At 42.2% G+C, this 22,323-nt stretch overlaps 1 protein-coding gene across 6 annotated transcripts in view; it reads left to right on the top strand.

The window, feature by feature from the left end:
• pcbp3 (poly(rC) binding protein 3) overlaps positions 1–22,054 on the top strand; it is a 36,610-nt gene extending 14,556 nt beyond the window's left edge. For 3 of the 6 annotated variants that reach the window (XM_047342726.1, XM_035175403.2, XM_035175404.2), the window contains 12 exons: positions 4,998–5,156; positions 8,131–8,154; positions 8,449–8,481; positions 8,673–8,789; positions 9,714–9,845; positions 10,716–10,844; positions 12,588–12,662; positions 14,298–14,339; positions 16,035–16,113; positions 16,674–16,726; positions 17,085–17,254; positions 18,193–19,454. In XM_047342726.1, the coding sequence (XP_047198682.1) occupies positions 5,082–5,156; positions 8,131–8,154; positions 8,449–8,481; positions 8,673–8,789; positions 9,714–9,845; positions 10,716–10,844; positions 12,588–12,662; positions 14,298–14,339; positions 16,035–16,113; positions 16,674–16,726; positions 17,085–17,254; positions 18,193–18,247 (984 nt within the window). In that variant the 5' untranslated portion in view covers positions 4,998–5,081 and the 3' untranslated portion in view covers positions 18,248–19,454. The other 3 variants (XM_047342729.1, XM_047342728.1, XM_047342727.1) reach the window with 3 other exon arrangements.
• The last annotated feature ends 269 nt before the right edge of the window (positions 22,055–22,323 follow it).

Raw genomic sequence — 22,323 nt, 5'->3', positions numbered from 1 at the left:
TATATGTAAATATGGATATGTGTATATAAGGTTTACCTTTGAAATGATATTCACAGCGACTCATTAAAGGTGATTTGTTATGGAAATTGCAAAAGAAAGAAGGTCGACCTTGACATATAAATGTAACACAAATCATTTAAATAAATGAAAAAGGGTCAGTGAAGGTGAGCAGGCTGGTTGCATACGGAGATTCATCATAACATTAATGATCTTTTCCAAACAGATAATTTGATCTTGTTATCGCACCTCCACCCGCTCAATACTCCTAATGCAGTGAGATTTGCTCTCCGCCGTGATTCACCTCGGTTCTGTGGTTTAAAAATAAGCAAAAACGAGAAACTCTGCAACATTAATTAGGGAGAATCACTGTTTTCCTGATGATCCTCTGTGGAAAGTGCCAGTTGTCTGACAGCTGTCAAACCCCAAAAAGCACCGGCTTCACATGACAAATTGAGATAATGACACAGACATTCAGTGACATTTACTCTTTAAAGCTTTAGATAACAAATTAACTACAAATGGGAAGCCAGTGCCTGGTCCATCAGTAGCATTAGAGCACTAAGTGTGACAGTTTTACACAATGTGTTAGATATCTTTATTCTCACAGTCATTCTAATTTGTCTGTCGTACAACGTATTGTTTGTGCGTACTGAGTCGTGCTTCACTGAACTTTGAATAAACAGGTGAACAGCTCTCTGTGCAGCAGCGGTGGTGCAGCTTCAGGGTTCTGTGGACTGAGAGAATACGGCAACCTGGCTTCACCACAGGCCGAGCAAACAGCCCATTCCCAACAGGCAGGTTTAGACCAGGCACGGCACTCGTTCAATATAGAGTGAAAGTCTGGTGGCAGTTAGCCTAGCTTAGCATAAAGAGCAGAAACACAGGCTCTGTCTAATGGAAACAACGCATCTGCCAGCATCTCAAAAGCTGCACTAATCAACACTGTATCTCGGCTGTTTAATTTGTATAAAATGTCAAAATGCCTAGTTGTAGTTTAACAGGGGAAAATGGGCCAGACTGTCTCTTGTTGTTGTCACTGAGGCTGCCAGGCAACCAGTGGAGATGCCAGGAAGCTACCTGCTCTCCCACAAATGATGAGCTGCAATAATGCGCAAAGGTTTCAGGCAGTTTACATTCATATTCAATGTGAAGCACCATCAGGGCTGCTTCTGATCAGTCCCAGATTCATTATGTAGCTGGATAACAAGCCCGATCACACAGAAGAACAAGGAGTCGCAGTGTGTGGCCCCAACAGAGACCTGATGTAATCATCATGGAGTCGGTCTGGGATCATAGAAAGACACAGAGGACGCCATATTGAAAGGAATGAAGAACAGAAAGGTCCAACCCCCCCCGAATCAGCAGCGGACGACAACAAACATAACAATAAACTACAATTTATAATACAATCAGATGAAAGAAACAAAGTTCTAAACAAAATTTGTCTCAGTTGTACGACCGAGATGATTGATGATTTTCCCCAGTGGGAGAAGAGCTGTTTTCAGGAAAGTCTGCTGCAGCAAAAAATATAGTGAACACAGATTTCTTGTCTGCACTAAATATGTTTTCTAAATAAAACAAAGACATTAGTGTAAAAAAGGAGGATAAACTTCATTTTTTGTGTTTTTTATTTAAAGCATAGGTTTGAGCTGCTGCGGAACATTTTCTGGGGGTGAATAGGTGTGAAAAAATCCCATTTTAAATCTGGATCCATAAATGTTACTCCCAGAGCACTCTCCCACTACACCATGGTAAGATGAAGAATAGGTTATATAGCTTATTTCTCCTCTGAGAGATTTGGCTAAAAGAATGTCATCATGACAGTTGCAAGCCGACCCTGTTCTTCTTAAAAGAGACTTGAGTGACAATTGTGGATATAGTTTGTGACGTGACCTACAGGCCTGTAAGATCTGAGATGCCCTCAGAAGTTCAGTCCATCAAACCAGGCACTCCTAATCTGGTTTGAGTTCACTGTCCAGGAGAACAAACAGAAGTCATATAAGGAATATTTTTAAATATGTCCTTGCATCCCTCCGAAACCTGCTGTGCATTCTAATGCTCTCTGGGCCTTTTTTCTGATGAAAGGTTTAGGAGGTAAGGTGTCAATGTAAAGTGGGTTTAGTCATATCCTGGATCATAGCAGGAGTCACATCCTGGATCATAGCAGGAGACACTGGGGAAGTTTTATCATCCATCCAAAGTTGTGACGGCGCAGAAGGAGTCAATGCTAAAAATGTGATGTGTTGATGTATATATAATAGTGTATGAATGAGGTTGTGAGTAGAACGCACCGTCTATCAGGCCATGATTTAAGTGTCAGTGTCTATTGACCCAGCGTCGGTGTAAAAGCTGTTTCAAACAGTAGATGACCTTGGATATGATGTGCTTGCAGAGGAGGACTGATCCACATGAGACCATTAAAATCACCAGACAGGAATACCAGGCTCCAGCAGTAGTGATTAAACATTAAAACTGTTTGTGATATTACGAGGGATGAGTCTTGCACTTCAGGAATATGTTGTTTAAGCATCGATCCTTTTTCGTCATGTTAGAAAACAAAGGATTAGCTACAGCTCTTTAATTCTGCGAACGGGAAGAGAAAAACATTCTCATTTTACTATTTAATGCATTTTGCCGCTTAGAGTGGAACTGATGAATAAAAGCTATTCACGGCATAATTTTTTAATCGTCCTCATTTTACTTTTAGAGCTGAAAGTGATTGTGCAGAACAAAGCTTTATGAGCTGGGGCTAACTAACCATGTGACGGTGAAGAGGCACATGTGTGAAAAAGTAGAACTCAAAGTCGTAAATGTTCAAACAATGGCGATCGTTTAAAGAGGCTGAGTTGCCGTATAGTGAGAGGTACACAGGTATAGGTGCGGGCCAGGGTGAACAATGGGGTGAAGCAAGCAGTGGTCAGATTGTTCAGCAACAACAGGAAAAGAACTGAGCGCTGTACGCAAACCAGGAAGTCAGAGATCGAGTCGTAAATCATTGGACTAGCCAGTGCCAGGACACTGAGTTCAATTTAATGTGGTGACGGGCAGCAGGCGAACTGTGAATACTTTGCTTTTCTTGACAGTCGCCGTGATGCTTGTTAGTTATGACATGTGACGACTACCTGTGTGTTTCGACATTTTAGTCCACGATTTTATTTAATTTCCCCTTTATTTCCCCAAATAATAATTCCTTTTATTAGAAGGTTTTGTATCTGACGTTTTATTTGTTTAGGGATTGTCTCTTGGGTTAAATGTGGCCTGGAGATTGTAGGTTCTCTCCTCCCCTGGTTCATTTAACATTTAATCATTTGTTCAGGGACAGAGTTTGTGAGGCTTTAATTTTGTTTTGCCTTGAATGGGCACAAAACAATAACAGCCTCTGGTTTCATCTGGCTGATAATTAGAATCTGGCTCATACGGATGTGGACCTGGTCGTGAAATCAGTGACTTAGATGATAACAACAGTCAACAGGGTAGGGGACCATATGTGACTTTGAATAGCCACAGAGTTAGAGAACAACTCTTCTGACCAAGGGAAAGATGTTCAAACCAGTGAGGATATTTAACAAAGGGCCAATCAGTTCCTGGCCCAATTTAAAGTTAAATTCACGTGAATAAAGTTTCAGTCCGAACTCAGCAACCATGCAGAAACTTCTCTGTTCAGTCTTACATGATGTATCTGTTCTATACATAGTGTAGACTTTGTAAGATACAGGCACATAAATGGGTCTTTTCTAATAACTGTTTTCCCATAAAAAGTAACTTTCACTTTCCGGCGCTGCCATCAGTGCACACAGAGCTGCCTTGCTCACCTCGGTGGCAAAGGGGAGGAAAGTAATTAGATTTCATTGTAATTGGGGGGCACTGGAGGAAAACTCGTCTGACTCGTAGAAAAGAGCCTCGTACAGTTGAGGACTTTCCCGGTGATTGTTCCCCAGGGCATCGTGCTGCACCGTCACGTGAAGATGATAAGAATTCATGAGAGATTCATGTTCAGGAGTTTAGGCAATGCATTCATTTAGTTAAATCTCTAATGCACTCCTTTGTGGCAAATGGGGTGCACAGCTCAAGCGTGGCAAATTTCTTACACTCTTCATATCAGAGGCTGGCAGCTTTGCTCCTTGAGAAGCAAAACAATTGGTTGACTTTAAAAACACCCTAGGGAGCTGAATCTAATTACACTTGGGTATCTTCAGATCTTCTCTGCACATTTATGCATCATTCATGGGGCAAATATTATGTGGGGACCTCGTAAAAGTGATGCCCTCCTGAGTCGTAAGCCAGTGTTTTAGTTTTCGCCCAAATGTTTGTCTGGAGTATCGTCTGCAGCACGAGACACGGAGGCCTGTAAGGCTCCTAAAATAAGTTTTTTTTGGAATGTAATCATTTCTCCAGTTAATGAACAGTAGGCCCCAATTAAAGACCCAGCACTCGAAATCCTCATTTGGTGTAAAAGTAATGTGAAGTAAAATGAGAAACTAACCAGTTTGTGTGTCTCACAGTTTTAATATGACCACGTGATCCCCTCAATTATTGATACAAATTTAATAAACAGGAAGCCAGTGCTCTGTAGTGGGGGCGGGGGAGTGTGCCTTCAGTTTGCGGACAGAGTTGAACACGTCTGCTTCTAGGTCTGTAGAAGTAAATCATCCAAACTTTTATATGAGCCACATGTGAAGAGTAATAAAGCAAATTCAGTTTCATTTTATGAAAAAGACATTCACTTTAACATGTTCATTGTAGATAAACCAGGTAGGAGGAACACAAAGTTTTCTAACTTCACTCTGCACCATAGACTGTTTATAAAAAGCTCTGCACACAAACAATAAGAAGTGTCTGTAGATTGTAGAACTGTTTGAGGACGACTCACAAGGAATAATTCTGAAGTAGCTCCGCAGCATTAACACAGATGAAGAGAACCGCCCGTTCCAAACAGGCAGGTTTGTAAATATATGTAAACCAAATAGTGTAAAAGGTGTTTTTCTTGTGTTTGGCAGGTGACCGGCTGGCTGGAACACCACCCTCCTCCTTCTCCTTCTGAGGACATCCCATTCCAGGACCCCGTCACACGTCCCCCCAGCATGGAGCCCACCAAAGTCCAGTCCGAGGGTGGCCTCAATGTCACCCTCACCATCCGCCTCCTCATGCACGGAAAAGTAAGCAGGCACCGAGTGTTCCACTGGCTGTGGGGAAGGATGAGAAATAGCATATCGCAGGTTTCTTTAAGTTATTTATGATATTAGGAACGACAAGTTGGACTTGCAGGGAATAAAACATGACACCTTTGGTGTTCAGGATGAAGGTGCTGGCTCAGCAGCTTCCAGTGAAGTTTACAGCTTCGTAGGTCTTTATACTGTACAGGTTGTGTGCAGTTTTACAGAGTTGGCACATCTGTATTTAACTTTATTCTGCCACATTCCAGCTCTCTGGTTCCATCGGCTGCTGAAAAGCCTTTGGAAATATAAACTCCACTTCAGGACTTTAAGAGTGACGAGCTTTTACCGCTGTGTTTCCTCTTTCGGCTGCTCAGTGTGTTCCTGTCAGCCTTTAGTGGTTTTTTCCCACATTTCCCAGGGTGTAGGTTGTAAACCCTAAGTGGGCACCGACATCTTGTTTGTGTGTTTTTTCTTTCCAGGCAGTTATGAGTAGCAGGCTCTCTCCCTCCCCTAAACCCCCGAACCCTTTAAGAGGTGGTCACAGTTGGTGTGTGAGTGTTGGCCTGTTTGTGTAAGTTCAGTCATGCCTGGTTAATGTGGCTCTTGCTTTCTTGCTCCGATTACAGTCAGGTGCTAAAACTGCAGTGCGCAATTTTTTACAACAACTGTAAGCTACAGGCAACTATCATCAGAGCAAGTCTGTGGAGTATTTTAAATGGCAAAGTGCTGTATGTGTGTAATATACTGAGGGTTGAAGGTCTCCTGGCGCTTAGACAGTTGGAAAACCAACACTAACACATCTCCACTGAGTAGGACATATTGGTGGGGGGGTGTGCCACATCATCCCCCGTTTTATGTGCCAGGCATTCTGCAGCTCAGTGATTCAACTACTGCATGGCTGCTCGTGCAGAAACTCCAGACTCTGGTGACCAGGTGATAGTTTGAATAACCCTGGAGCCGGACAAGCCCACACAGACGCCAGAACCTGCCAGGAGGTGGCGTGCGACTGCCACAGGGGGGAGGACTTTGGCAGCAAGACCCACATCTGTCTTCCACGGATGCAGAAGGGCCATTCCCCCCCACTTAGTGGCAATTGGCTGGGCTGGGTTAGGTATTGGAGCATTTTCAGCAAGGTCTGTCGAGTGCAGGTTCTCTGCCAGCACCATTCCTTCACCCATCACCACACTGATCCAAATGAACCGTAGACTGCTCCACAAACATGTTTTCACCAGATTCACCCAATGTGCACTTTCCATTCCACCACACTTCAGTTTTGTTGTCAAGGACGTCTGAATGACTTTGTGTTGAATTCAGTCGTGTCTCCTTGAAGGTGGCGTATGTGGTTTGATGGATGTTTCTCCACTGCCCTGAATTTATATGAGCAGATTAGCACAGGACATTCTGTATAGACACCTGGAGGGTTTTCAGTTATTTACAGTTATTATTATTGTATATTTTTAGCGTTGTTCTACTATTTTAAAATGTAGGGGATTTGATCTTATGTATATTATAGTATATTAATATTTTTGCACAGCCCTATAAGAGCACAACTTGCTATTTACACAAGCCTGCATTGGAAAAACAGACAGATAAGTGCTTCTGCCTTGGCCCGTTCCTGCATGAAAACAACCCTTGCGCCGTCCAAGAACAGAAAATGGCACTAAACTGCAAGATTAGACGTTGCATGAATACCGGCAGCTTATCCATTTGTCACATGAAACCAAATAATATTGTTTGGATGAGATGAAGGTCCAGAATGTGTGTTGAGGATCTGGCCAGGACCATCAGAGTGACTGCCGAGTGCCAACAGTTAACCATAGAGGTGGAGGAGGGGTGGATGATATGGGGTGGAGGGTAGAACACATTTTGTTTGCCCGAGTCCTGATTTTAAAAAGATGGTTCCCAGTCTCAAGACGATTGGCACGAGAGGGAGTTTCCAACATGACAATGATCCAAGACACACCAGAGTTTGTAAAGAGGAAAACGATGATCTCTAAGTGTGACCCTTGACTTCAATGAATCCAATAGAGCACCTGTATTTTAAAGTAGCAGATAGATCAGTAAAACCCCTCCAGCACGAAGGAATGTATCGTGAAGCAAAGCATCTTTCCGGTGTCATTTATGCCCAGGAGGATCAAATCTGTCGCCTAGTATGGAATCACGGATTCTCCCTAATGAAAGGTGCACTGGCTTTGGTTGCAGCTGGTTGTTAAATGTCCGTCTTACTGGTTCACTGTAGCGCTGACTGTGTTGTTTTCCCAGGGGCGAGTTTAAAGCATTACTTTAGCAGTAGGTTGTGCATGTGATTGATGGTGTACTTGTCAGATGTGAGAGACGCCTCATTGTTTAAGAGCTGGAGTAGCTGTTGTAATAAAGTTGCTGAATGCACAGAAAGAGACAGCGTGTAATTCGTGAGTGACTGATTTACACAGTCGCTGGCTGTAATAGAATAAAATAAATCGCGGCAGATTAAATGGCGAAGACAGCAGATGTTGAGTCAGTTCAAAATCACAAAGGCAATTTGATTAAATTACAATTTGAAATAACTCTTAAAACACATCTGAGGACATCAACAGAGTATTTCTACTGTCTGACTTTTACGCAGTGCTTAATAGATACAGATGGATGGAGGCTCTGCACAACAAGCATTCTGCAGCTTAAACATCACACTGGTGCAACCTTCACAGTCACTGAGGAGACGTTTGGAAGTTTTGACGTCGGCAGCCAGCAGCGCCTGCCCCTCTGCTCTCTGCCCACTGTGCCACACCAGCCTCATGAAGAGCGATTACATGCATATGAAAAGTGCAGCCCCTGGACGCCCCCCCCCAGTGTAGCCGCGTGTCCTCTGCACCACCCTGCACTCTGACACCTCGTCCATGGGAAAACAACAGCAAGCAGCGCTAATACTGCACATTTATCCAGAGGATTCTCTGCTGACTCACGATTGTTTTCTCTTTTCTGTGTTTTATTGCAGGAGGTGGGAAGTATAATAGGAAAGGTATGTATTGTTATTAGACGTGTTTATGCCAGTATTTGTTTGTCAAAGTGCGGTCACACCAAACGCGAAGTAAATTGTTTTTGACAATGAGATTGCACGCATTTTGTTTTGGGGCCCGGTCACACATTCACAGACGATTATTCTCAGCAGGTTGTGTTTACTCGCTTTGCTCCAAATAATCCTGCAGAACTTTAGCGATTAACGCAATTTGAAAATTCCATTCACGTTTGGTGTGAACGCAGCTTCAGGAAAACAGCAGCACATGTCATAAAATGCTCGTCTCTTTTTTTCCAGAAAGGGGAAACAGTGAAAAAGATGCGAGAAGAGGTGAGAAGCATCATTTTAATAATCAGCCAACACAAATATCTTGAAATAAATGAGAATCTCATGTAGATTTGTTATTCATGTGACTTTCGCTTAATTAGAAATGAATAAACAATGCAAATTTGGACAAGATACATTCCGGGGTTAAGATCTCACGTCGACTTCTGTATATTTGCTCCATACTTTTTTTCCAGAGCGGAGCACGGATCAATATTTCCGAGGGCAACTGTCCAGAGAGGATTGTCACCATCACTGGACCAACAGACACCATCTTCAAGGCTTTTGCCATGATTGCCTACAAATTTGAGGAGGTTTGATACGACACGTTTTGTATATCATGTAAAATATGCAGTCTTGTGCGTTTACACTGACAAATTGACATTTTGAGCTCATTCGGCGGATGAAGTCCAGAAGGAGCTCAAATCCCTTTTGCCCTCTTTATGTTCATACTCTGCCTGCCCGGCTCCATTTGTGTTCATTTGTCTTTATTTTCCCGCAGGCTTTGCTGTCTCAATTTAAAACAGCAGACACAATGATCCGTCTGTGTACTTTCAGACCCCCTCAGCTTGTATACATTTTCCATTCTACACATGTAAAGTAAATCCTCCTGCTTGTGCCAGATTTTTCTCTTTTGTTATTGTGTGATGCATATTACGTGCCCAGCCTAAAACAGGCAAACAAGAGGCCATTGTTTAAAATAAGAAAACTTACATATATAGAAAGAAATAAACCAGAATAGCATCATCAATTGACATTTTTTATAAAACAATTAAACCATCCTGATGATTTAGAATGATTGGTAACCAACTTATAACATTTCTGCATTTTAAACATTACATTTCATATAAAATAGTCTCAACTCATAACAAGAGCAAAGCAGAAGAGAATGTGATTCATTCTAAAACTCCCAACTTCAAGGCGCCAGTGAGAGGATTCCTGTTCTCTGCTGTGCAATTACAGACTTTGGAATCACTTGCTTGTAATAAACGTGAAATCGTCTCCTTCCAGCCATCTCCTCCTCTGATCCTGTCTCCTCTAATTGACGTACTCGGCCACTGAGGCTGGAACTTAGAGAAGAGACCCAGCGCTCTGTCCTCTGTGACCTGTGGGAAATCTGCTCTGCCTGAACCAAGCCGCTCGCTGCTTTCACAGAAACCTCGGTGCTCATTTCAGGCACAGTGAGAGAAAATATTACCCTTGTAAAATAATAAAAAATATATGTTCTCGTTTTCTAGGACATAATCAATTCCATGAGCAACAGCCCAGCAACCAGCAAGCCCCCCGTCACCTTAAGGCTTGTTGTGCCAGCCAGCCAGTGTGGCTCCCTCATAGGGAAAGGAGGCTCCAAAATAAAAGAAATGAGAGAGGTATGATATGGATTTATTGTTTTTTCATGGATAACGTCAACATTTGTGCTGATATTGTGGCGGTCATTTCATACAAATCTTAATTTAAAGTGTAGCAGGTCAGAGACGTCAGCTGAGTCGGTGTCAGCGATAGAGAGCGAGAGAGCGAGCGAGAGAGAGAGATGAGTCTGTGTGTGTGTGTGTGTGTGTGTGTGTGTGTGTGTGTGTGTGTGTGTGTGTGTGTGTGTGTGTGTGTGTGTGTGTGTGTGTGTGTGTGTGTGTGTGTGTGTGTGTGTGTGTGTAGGTGTAGGTGTGTACGCGAGTGCACAATATTACCTTTCCTTCAATTTCTGTGACTATAATACAGAAGCTACGCAATTTGTCTATAGTAATCAACCTTTTTGTAATCAACTTTACTGTATTTGATTTTAATTGGTTCATGCAGTATCTTTTAATTTGACAAAGTCATATCTACGGTAATTTATAGCTTTGTTTATTGCTCCCGCTCAACTCTGGGTGACACCACTTTTCTCTCTATAGCACATGTCAAGTTTTTAACTGTGGTAGATGATTTGGGGCTAAAAGCAGAGGCGTTTTTCCCGCTGCTCCTACAGGCAGCATTTTGTGCTCCCAGGTGCACCATCACTCACGGGTTATTTATTGTGGTGCTCTTTCAAGGGTGTTGATAAAGGGGTACAGTTTTTCATCCGGCCTGCACCAGGAAGAGATGGTCGAATGAGGCTTGATTGGCACATGGAGAACTTTTCGGAATTTTAGTGTGTGGAAGTGAGTGCCTGTCGAAGGGCACTTCTGAGCCTTCAGAGCACTGCAGTGTATGAACTAAAAATTAAAATCCTGTCAAGTTTCTCAAAGTGCCGTCATCTACTCCAGTCCACAGGGGCCCAGGTCCAGGTGGCAGGGGACATGCTGCCCAACTCCACAGAACGTGCTGTGACAATCTCCGGGACCCCAGAAGCCATCATCCAGTGTGTCAAACAAATCTGTGTGGTGATGCTGGAGGTAGAGTATGTTTGACTTTTAGAGCTAATGATACAAAGAAGGAAGTTCTGTTATTCTTATAGACCTTAACAAATCTGAAGTAACTCATTTTCTATCTGGGTTCTGCTGCATTTTTGGCAATTAACTTATTCACCGATTCCATGCACTACTTGTGGCCTTATAAATATATATTCTAAGGTTTTTGAATTGGCTTCCACAAGAATAAAGAAAGTTAGGCATGTCTATGACCCTGTTCAGACCTGTTATTAACACCCATCAGTGGATGTCTAATGAATGTGTGAACACACCCAAGACACATTTAGGACTCATTTAAGATCTGCTCATTCAGACACTGTTCAGAGGTGACAAATGTCTACCTATGTAATAGAGGCATTTTGGACAGTTACTGGAAAGCAACTCAAATCTGTAGAGGAAGTAATTGATAACACATTGGCAATTACGCGTATAACTATTCAACAGAACTGTGAGGAAAACCAGAGCCTTGTTTGTGTCGCATGAATATCTGTCTCCTCATATTGTATTTGAAACACATACTGCACATAAGTGGCTACTCCTCCCACGACAGGACAGCAGCTGTGGAGGAAATCTGATTAAGCCCTCTCCACTGTCTTGAGCATGAATCAATAACTCTGTGTCATTATAGTAAGCCTGCACACAGGAAACTCCTCGGCTTCCTCACTGAAAACCACCTCCCTGCTGTCTGAGAGTAACAAGCGGATTCATTTGCAAACAAAATAGGGACATGGAGATGCATTTAATCTGTGAATCATGTTTCACTCATGCTAACCCGTTTTCTTTTCTATTCTCCACGACTAGAAGTGAAACTGTATTTCTAAGGAATAGTTTGACACTTTGGGGAAATGGCTAATTAGCTTCATTGAAGAGATTTAGATGAGAAAATCAAACACACTAAATATGAAGCTAAAGCCAATAGATGGCTATCTTTGCTTAGCTTAGCATAAAGGCCAGAAACAGAGTGAACCTGTCAGCAACAAACTCCAGCTCCTACCTGCACCTCTCAACTTCAGTGATCAGCAAAGTATTTCTCCTTTGTTTAATACAAAAGTGAACTTAACCCTTGACCCCTCAGTCAGTCCGTCGGTAAAAACCTCTTTTACACCATAATTAGCAGGTATTCGCAGGTTTGTGTGTTTTCTTTCCTCCGGTTGACGTCACAAACCCACTAAAAGCTGTGGCGCTCTCTCACCTTGCTGTCTTGCCAATTAGCAAATTCATGTGGGTGTTTTGTTTTCTTCACTACCGATGGGAGCTGGAGGGGATTAAAACCCTGGAGTGACCGATTGACCTTGAAGGGAATGCAGAGTGAATCAATTCCCATTGGAGTTTAAAGCCGGATATTAGTGGGTTTTTTTGACCAATGGGAAAGGGGCTCGGATTAAGACACTAATAGGCTCACAACCCCTCCCCTAATAAAGACAGGACCCATGACCATGGGAGAGACAGAGTTTCTTTCCGATTCCAGCCCTTCATAATAGGCGGATTGATCTGGGACAGGCAGTGAAATTGAACTAATCGTCTCATTCCCTTTCCTACTGGCAGAAGCGACAGGAATTGAGAGTGTTATCAATCTCTTCATCAAGCAGAATCTGTTACCATAAGGCTAGCTGTATCCCCCTCCTTCTTTATGCTAAGCTAAGCTAACATGTTTAGTGTACATATATCAGAAAAGCATTTGTATTTCTTAAAATACTCTACTTCTCCCTTCTCTTCTCTTTTTCCTAGTCCCCACCAAAAGGTGCCACCATCCCGTATCGCCCAAAGCCGGCCTCCACCCCAGTCATTTTTTCCGGTGGTCAGGTAAGAGCTGAGCTAGCTTTAGCTCATTAGTTTGTGCCTTCAGCCAACCTGAGACTTTTACTGCAGCATCAGCCGCTGACTGCTTCTGTAAATCTGTTGACTTTCATATACACACGTTTATACTGCCACAGCCCTTTTTACAAGTAAGGCTGGGGAAACTAATGGGGGGGCAGAGAGCTCTGTACCTGTAAGCACCATAAAATGGCAAGAACATTCGTCATTAGTTCTCATTATGGTTCCTTTTGAAACAGCAGTTTGTTTGTATAATGTCAAACTCCAGTCATTTGAAAGTGAGGCAATACCAAATTGTTGTGTAACTTCACTTTACACTAACATTGTCTATACTTGGATTGTAAACTTCCGTCTTATTTATCGACTTGAATTCATGAATAAAAGATTAAACAGAAGATGAAGCTGTAAATTGCCAAGCAGCAGTGGAGGCACTTTATATACATTTTGAGTGATGGCTGGTAATATAATGTAAGAACTTACACTCACTGAGCATTTTATTAGAAACACTATATAAATACAGTTAAGTGCCTCGTGCATCTCTCAAAACAGCCCCAGGCGTTTGTGGCAGTGATTCTACAGGATGTTGGACACATTCTGCTCCATGTTGACGTTATTGTTTCACATAATTTTCTGCTGATGTGTCAGCTGCACATTCCTGCTGCCAAGAAAACATTCCTATCATTACACCAGCAGCAGCAGCAGCCTGGACTGTTGACATAAGGTAGGTTGGGTCTATGGTTAGATGCCGTTGACCTGCTGCTGATGCCAGATTCTGACTCCACCATCTGCAGCCTCGGCAGAAATCCTGATCGATCAAACCCGGCTTAATGTATGTAGTCGTCAACTGTCCAGTTGTGATGAGTCTGTGTCCACTGCCGCCTCAGAGGTCTGCAGCTGTTGTAGAACATCCACCTCAAAGTTGAACGTGGTCTTCTTTCTGAGATGGTTCTCTGCTCAGCATAGTTGTGAGTAGTTGTTCTCTGGGTTAGCAAAGCTTTGCTGTCATGTTTTGTGCAGAAGTGCTGGTAACTTCAGGTTTTTCTATTCGGTTCTCTCTGAATATGCTCTATCATGCCACGGTTGATGCCACATGATTGACTGACCAGATACTTGCATGAATAAGCAGGTGTACAGGTGTTCATATTAAAGTGCTCGGTGAGTGAACAGTAATCTTGCTTGCCAGTCATTAAAGTTGTCATTTCTAAGACTTGAATGTACATGGTATTACTACACTTGACATTTGTTGACAAATCACAAGCTGTTCTACACTTTGGCACTTCTGTGAATATGGTAATGATAAGTAGACCTATGATTAAGTAGAGACCCTGAGCTCTGATGGGATGAATGCTCAGAGAATAAAGTGAAAACACTTTGTATATACATTGTATAGAACTTCATCATTCAGGTCTCTTTGATGCTTCAAGCACATGAGCACACTTTTAGCTGGTTGGAGCAATGTGCTTTCTGCAATTGTTATTTAAGCCCAAAGTGTAAATGGGGTTTGTATAAAACTGTACAAATTAACGATTACATGCTGATTTATTCTACATTTGATGTTATTTTCCTTTTAATTGGTGTAATATGCTAAAAATGTGTCATTTCTTATATTTTTCATATTTCCAGGCCTACACAATTCAGGGACAGTACGCCATACCACACCCAGATGTGAGTTCTATAGTCTCTTCTTAATTTGTTCAAATGATGATTTCTGTATTTAAGAGTTTTGTCTCAGTGGAATCGAGTTTGGCTGTTTACAATATTTTGAAAAGGGGTAAGCAGAAAATGTCAGGGTGACACCACTGTTCACATAATCTAGTAAATAAACCAAGCTATCCCTCCAAGCTAATGTGTGATGGAGAGATCCTAAACCTTTGGAGGCTGCAATTGAAGACGGATCATGTCCCAGAGGCGCGACTAGACTGTCCCAATTCGAAGGCTCATCCAAATGTGGTCGACAAATGTGTCCAGCTTCCAAACCCAACATATCCCATGATTCATTGCACTTCTGTGACAAAACTGTTTTACAAAAAGATAATAGCGTCGGGAAGAGAGGCGAGAACGTATAATAATTTTAAATAATCATCTTTTCAGCGCTTTTAATCAACCAAAGAACTTTTCTCTGTTGCTAGGCAATGGCTTTAAGGGCAGGACAAGCTGGTGATGCAATAGGAAGAACTAGACCACCTAATTCTGCTTTGGCCGACGCAGTCTTCAAGGCCGATGAAGGATGCAGCCGACAAAGGCTCCTGAATTGAGACAAAGCTGATATTCATTAGGTGTCTCTCAGACTGAGTCCAAGTCTGCTGCTTGTACGCCTCAAGTGGGCCGAGCGACTTGACTCAACTTGAAGAATTTCAGTCCAATGTGGGGTCTTAAACTGATCAAATCTTCGACTTTCAGGGAGCAGCCATGAGATGTAAAAATAAAAATGGTAGTTAGCATTTAGATACATGGACAAACCAGCTTTTTGAAGTTATTTAAAAGGCAAGTCATACATCATGACTTCAAAACTTGCTGTCCATATATGGAGGTTGGTCTGCAGCTCAGCCGCTGGACAGAGCTCTCACCAGACCTGGTTGATAACAAACAGTAACTTCTGGTAACAATTATAAAGCCAAAGTCACTAATGGGAGTTTTGATGACAACACTCCTTTAATTCCAGCGGACCTTATACTCTCCATTAATAATCTGCCTTCATCTGTCCTTGTCGTGGGAGCTCTCAGGAGCTATCTTGTGTCAGATCCACTAATACAGCGCCGGGCAGTGATTGATACTGGTGCAGGTGGTGGTTGACGGTACGATCGCTCAAGTACAGACTTGACAGTCTCTTCCACCCTCATTAAAACTCCTCTTAAAAAGGAGAAGAAGACTCGGAACGCATCCGTCTTCCCACATTCCTGATGGAAATGATACACAGCGGGGGGGGATGGACAGTGCGTGACCGTTTCAGGGGGGTAAGCGGCTGCCCTGACCTGATATGAGTTTTGACTGCCAACTAGAGGCAGATCGTAATCAAGTGGGCAAATTGGAATGGAATCCTGCATTTGGTTAATGAGAAGATGTCTCTCTCCATTTTGTGAAATGAAAAATGACATCAGAGCCTGAGACAGTGACCTAGGGAGATAGGTACAAAAAAAAGAGAGAATCAAAATTGCCTCGCACTTTGCAACTCCATTACAGACAATCTCCCTCCGTCCGTATCTCTTTTTCTCTTCCGTTTTTTGTCCCCCACCACCTCCCTGTTCCATGGCCTCCTTCTCCTCACCATGTCTTCACCTCTGGTTTTTGTTTGGCTCCATTTCTCGGTGTGACCTGTGTATCAGTAACCTCTTAGTTCTACTTTCCCTCCAAACCCTTCAGCAGTTGACCAAGCTCCACCAGTTGGCTATGCAGCAAACCCCCTTTACCCCCCTCGGACAGACCACCCCTGCTTTCCCTGGTACGTACCCACAAGGCCCTTTAGATACTTCCTTCTCTTTGCATCCAGAGAAACATTTTTCTTTCCCCCCTACCTTGCACCTTATCTCTCTTTTGGCACAGCATGACATGCTCCCTGTGGATTTTCTCCTTCTTTGATTTTTTTCTCATGTGTATTTTCTCTTGGCTCTGTCTGATAAAATGCCGGTGAAAGGCATAAACAAAAGTGACACTGGGTTTCACTATAAAACAGCTTATTAAAAATTGCATCATCAGTTTACATCATACGTCTGTATCATGTCCTGCGTGTGTATTTGTACGACTAATGGAGGTTCTCATGAATAAACACAGTAATGTTTAATTCTTCTTTCACCACTTTCAGGCGAAGTTCAACATATACACGCATATTACATTTCTGTGTTGAAATCCTTGCTGGGTTCAGATTTATGGGAGTGGCTTCAAAATCCTCGATTCTCTAACAAGTGCACAAACATATTTCCCCAAATGACAAAAATATTATTTTTAAAGTTACTATTTAAATTCTTCTTCTTTCTTTTTTTATTCCATTGCTCCTCCACTCAGGTTTGGATGCCAGTCCACCGGCCAGCACCCATGAACTCACCATTCCTAATGATGTGAGTAATGCTGGAAAGGTTATGGCTTATCATATAAATGCAAATGTTATCGAGAAGGGTAAATAGCAATTAACAGATAAGAAAAACATTTGCAAATAGTAGTTTGCATAATGTATAATCCTGTTCTTCCAAACGTATTAACAAAAGATATATAGCACCAACAGTGATCTTTAATTATTCCTCATCTTTAGGATTTAATCTAAACCTAAACCATTTCATGACCCATCAAATGTATTATAAATGTGTGAAACATAAATGTATAATGTGAATCATGTAAATGTCCCTGTATGTAAGATAACATGGAGGTGTCCATGCTTCCTGATCGAAGACCTTCTGTTTATCTTGTTTGTGTGTGCAGCTAATAGGCTGCATTATTGGACGCCAGGGAACCAAAATAAATGAGATTCGACAGATGTCTGGGGCGCAGATCAAAATTGCAAACGCCATGGAGGGCTCATCTGAGCGCCAGATCACCATCACAGGGACGCCCGCTAACATCAGCCTGGCCCAGTATCTCATCAATGCAAGGTAACCTTTTAAGACTTAATTTCTGGACTCTGACATAACATAACATAAAAAGCAGCACCTGAATAAATGGGCTCAAGCAGACTGCTTTCTGTGAAAGGAGAAAATCTTTAGTTTCTGTTTTTGACAACCTCGACACGGAGTCGCCAGAAAATGGTCAATATCTGTCAAGTTGTGACAAGCCACAGAAAAGCCTATGAATTATGTATTTTCTTTCCTTGGTTGTTCTTTATCGCTTTCGTCCCTTATTTCCAACCAAGTGTAGACATGAAAATGCATTAAGGTTTCTGCAAGCACACTCCTTCCACATAAGTGGCTCACGGGAGCAATGACAACTAGTCAGAGCAGTCAGCTGTGTGTTTGAGCGGAACCTGCAGATTAGTTTATTTGGATGATCACTGAATGAATCATCAAAGGTTCGATGCTTTGACGCAGTTTGTGGACAAATCGCTCATAATGTAATGAATTCGTAAAACACAAAACATTATAGGGCCTCGGCAGATGTAGCTAAGATCCCACAGTTATTTTTCCACATAAGAACTTTCTGCTATAAGATAATTGCATGTTCCCAGATAAATGACTAAAAATTTGCTTATTCTATATTATCTGTATACCAGTAACATTCAGAGGGACAGTTTCCATAAAAAAATATTTTTGCTGTGCTTCACTATCCCCATTCCCCCGAATTCATCCACTGAAACCTCTTATTCATCACCTGCAAAGAAAAATGAATGTGTTATCCACAGTTCTGAGAAAACTGAAGCCCACTGATGTCCACAGGCAACCTGCGCCTCAAAGTCAAATGTTATTTGCAAGACCGCAGGGGGAAGCCACATGCTCACCAACGGGACTTTCATGTCTTTCACCTCTTCAGGGGGATTTCACAAAGCGGTCCGCAGGAAAACTAATGGCTATTGCTTTCCCCACAATTCCGATGGCAGGTTCAGGGACGTGGCTGCCATGTGGAATGACCCCTCGTCCATGACAACATCCTGAAGTCACCCCCACATAAATCTGCTTCTCTTTTCAGAAGCTAACACCAAAAACTGCAGCGTCAAAAATTAACCACAATGTGTTATCCCATAGAACTTTCCCCCATGTAGCCCCTTGGTTGTTTGTAACACGTTAGCATCAGTCAATGGAAGATCTGTAGTAACAGTCAGATTAACATGTGGCATTTGTTAAAAATCGATGTAGCCAGTGTTTGGTTAAGAACCAGTTTGACATAATGGGAAATATGGTTATTTGCTTTTTTTTAAACCAATGCATAAAGTTAGGTCCGGGAGATGGTTAGCTTAGATTAGTTTAGCATATTTAGCAAGTAGGAAACGGGCAATTTGACAAAACTCCTGTCAGAGGTTTGGCGCAAAACCCCAAGTGAAACTGGAAGTTGTTGTTTTTGCACTTAAGCTTTTATGTAAATTTAACATACAAGCTTTAATACGCCAATAAATGAGTTTTGAAGATGCTTGAGGGCAGATTTAGTTACCCTTAGACAGCTAGCTGTTTACCCTTGTTTCCAGTCTTTGTGCTAAGCTAAGCTAAGCTAACCATACCCTTGCTTTATTGTACAGACATGCGAGTGGTGTTGATGTTTGAAAGAAAGCTAATAAGGGAACTTCCCAAAATGTCCAACTGTTCCTTTTTAAGTATTTATTTAGCATGCTTACTTCCGAGAACAATATGGTATTTATTTCTCTGTCATTGCTATATTAGAAACATTTACCTATCAAGTCATATTGTGTCATTGTATAGAAAATGAATTAGGAAGAAAAAAAATCGAAAATTACAACCAAAAAAAGAAAAGCAAAGAAAAAAGACGCAACGCGAACACGACTGCCACAAAGCGACACTCTCAGGAGGAGGAGGAGTGAAATGACGCCTTTTGTCAGGGACGCAAACCGTTTCTACACTTTCAGGAGATTCCACGACACTTTCACGTGTTGGTTGTTGTTTTTTTTTATGTTCAGTTCACTGCATGGCTTCCAGGGGGCGCTCGGCTCTGCATGGTTATTTCACCCACTCTTCTAGACACCGAGATGTTCTCTGTGAACGAGTATGATGAAAAGTATGCTGTCAAAGAAAAGGTGCCGCCGCCGCAGCATAACTTTCACTTTGGAGCGAAAGTTCCTCTTTCACACTTGTTTTACTTTCTCTGTCTTACCCCTCCCCCCCCCCCGCTCCCCCCATCTCCCTCTGAACTGTTCTAGGCTGACGTCTGAAGTCACTGGAATGGGCACACTCTAATTTCTACCCACACCCCCCCACACACACCCCCCAGTGCATCACATGACCCCTGAGCTTATGGCACAGCTGTGCCTGGTTTCTTTACTTCTACCCCCCGATATTTAAGTGACTTTTGAAATCGTATAGTTTCCAGTATTTATCTGTAAAGACGTGTATCTGCACCTGCTGTATCTGTTTCTGAAAGGTCACTTTGATTTCTCACACGCCGCACCGCTTTGTTCCGCCTCATGTTTTTACATCACATCACGTTTTTTCGCTCTGCCCTGCAGGCGCCTGAGAGGATATGCAAAGATCGGGGTAACATTTGAAACCGAGGTTATCCCTCCTCCGTCACACTCTGACACGTTTTTTTTAGACCAGTACAGAGATTCAACACAGATGGTCAACAAGCCACGATCAACCAGATATTTTGTATTTCACACTGATTTCACGAGTGATGAAATGGGTGTTTTACCGTGTGCCTGTAGACGTTTGCCTGTTTGACTCTTGTGCTGTATCTGCACCGTAGATTGATCTGCATGATGTATTTCACATTCACTTTAATATTAAATGTGTAGAAAACGGAGAGCGAGGGATATGGAACAAGCCATGAACAGTCTGCATATGACCTGGACTGGTCCGGTGTGATATTACCGTACCTCCTGGGTAAAGGCCAGTAAACATCCACTCTAATGCACAAATATCATTCTTTCCGAGTTTCGCGACACAAAGATTAGATGAAAAAAAAAACGACTGCAGCAAAGAGTGAAATTCAATTGCATGTTAGTGATTTTGCCGCATTTTTATTCACCTGTATTCCACACACACGTACTGGTTTGTTACTTATTTATCTCTTAGCGACTAAGTATCAGATGCACGGTCTGGGAATCATCCATGGAATATATTTGCACTCATATTTAGCGAGTGCGGTTCCCATAGTGCGTCCAAAGGGCTTAAGAGCTCCTGGGCAGCAAGACTCTCATTAGTCAATCACATCTATTTTTCAGCTCCTTCCTCGAAGAAGCTCATTACAGTTTGGAAGTCATCAAATCCCTGCAGGTACTGGAGAGGTTGTGGGTTTTCTGTTTGGCATGTAGAAAACATACCTGCACTCGTTCTTGGCTTTGCAGGTATTCTCTACATATATATATATATGTACGACTCTCTGCATTGGCCATCCACTGTAAAGCCCGGGCCATGCTGGGTGCGTGAGTGGAACGTCTTCTCATTTCCGCGCCCATGTTATCGGGTTACAGAGGCCACACCCCCTGCGTGAGCCGCTCTTCTAGAGAGTCGGGGTCTCGCTTGTTTTCTCTGTGGGTCGCAGCCGAATGGACGGTGATGAAGGATGTTTCACCACAGTCTACATGTCACGAACATAAGCAGCTCTACAGTCGCCCTGTCGCACTTCTGCATGGTCAGATGCCGACTCAAGATCCAGTTCAACCTAAAGCTGAATGTATTTTAAAATGTATTTTATCCACCAACATTTACACACCGGATTAAAAACATCAGGTACTTACCGTTGAATATGATACTGGTGGTGATTTTATCTAAATGTGTTGAATGTCATGAGGTTGGGCAGCTTAGTACTTTTAGTACACTAGATACATACGGTGTTATGTAACCTGTAACATTTTAAATATGAAGCATAAACTTACAGCAAGAGTTTCCTCTGTTTCAGGCTATAAGATGAAATAGAAATACAGTATATCTCCACTAACACTTCACAGTAAAACTCAACACGGCTGGGATTTACTGATTGCAGGTATAACAGATATTTTTACTCCACATTACCTAAACACACTTATGCATTTTGCTCCCCCCCCCCCAGCCTGGCTCATTATAACTCCAGCTCTAATTATAGAAAACAACATCTGGGCATCGCTGTTTGTGTCATTGCGGTTTTACGCTCAGATACTTGGCTTGTGATTAGGTTTGATTACACATGATGACTCTGTAATGTGTCGTCGTTAAAACGAGGCTGCTTGTGCGACAGCGATACGCTCACACATCGCTCCACCTATACATTCACATCACACACGTACCAAGTCGATACGTGAGCACACATCTGGCTGCATCCAGATGTGCTTGAGTTGAACAAACGGAGGAATGGCTGATTGAGGGTGCAAAGATTTTTAATAAAAAGGAAAAACTTCCCGTTATCTACAGAGTCTGATCATTAAATTAGTTTGCAGGTTCGAGGCGTCGGCCAGTTAAGGGATCGTGACCCATTTGCAAACATCTCAGTTGCCTTTTTTGTTTTTTTAATTTGTCATACTTCGATCTTTCACGTTCATCTCATCGTTCATTTCCATCCACCTCTCTTGTGTTGCTTCTGTAATTTTAAGTGCTACATTAAACTTTTTTTTTTGTTACTGTGCTTTAGAGCAGCAAAAAATGTAAAGTTAGCACCGAGGTGATATAAATAATGCTGTTTGAAGAAATGTGTCAGATCATGTTTACGCTTGATCATTTGCTTCATGGAGATCTGTATTGGATTTATTATTTATCGAGGTTGACTCTGAAATGTTTTGTAAAAAGGAGAGAATAAAGTTTGTGTTTCTTTTCCCTTGACTTCCTGAAGTTTTGTCTTCTTGTTTATTTTGTTGGAGACGTGTCTAAATTATTACAAAAACTACAACATCTTGAATATTTATTTGGCTAAAGTATTTCATTACCTCCCTGACTCATTGCTTTTGCGGATTGTCCAGAGAAAACTGCAAATTAATTCTGTTCAAGGATTTTTCCATTAATTGTAGATAAAATCATGAAAACAGTTGATTTGATATCATTCAGGTCTTTTCCAACTACACCATTCTAGGCGTTTCAGGAGCTTAACGAGG

Source organism: Hippoglossus stenolepis, chromosome 13 (assembly GCF_022539355.2).
Source record: "Hippoglossus stenolepis isolate QCI-W04-F060 chromosome 13, HSTE1.2, whole genome shotgun sequence".
Taxonomy (NCBI): Eukaryota; Metazoa; Chordata; class Actinopteri; order Pleuronectiformes; family Pleuronectidae; genus Hippoglossus; species Hippoglossus stenolepis.
Note: the sequence above shows the minus strand (reverse complement) of the source record. Positions and strands in the feature narration are given on the sequence as shown.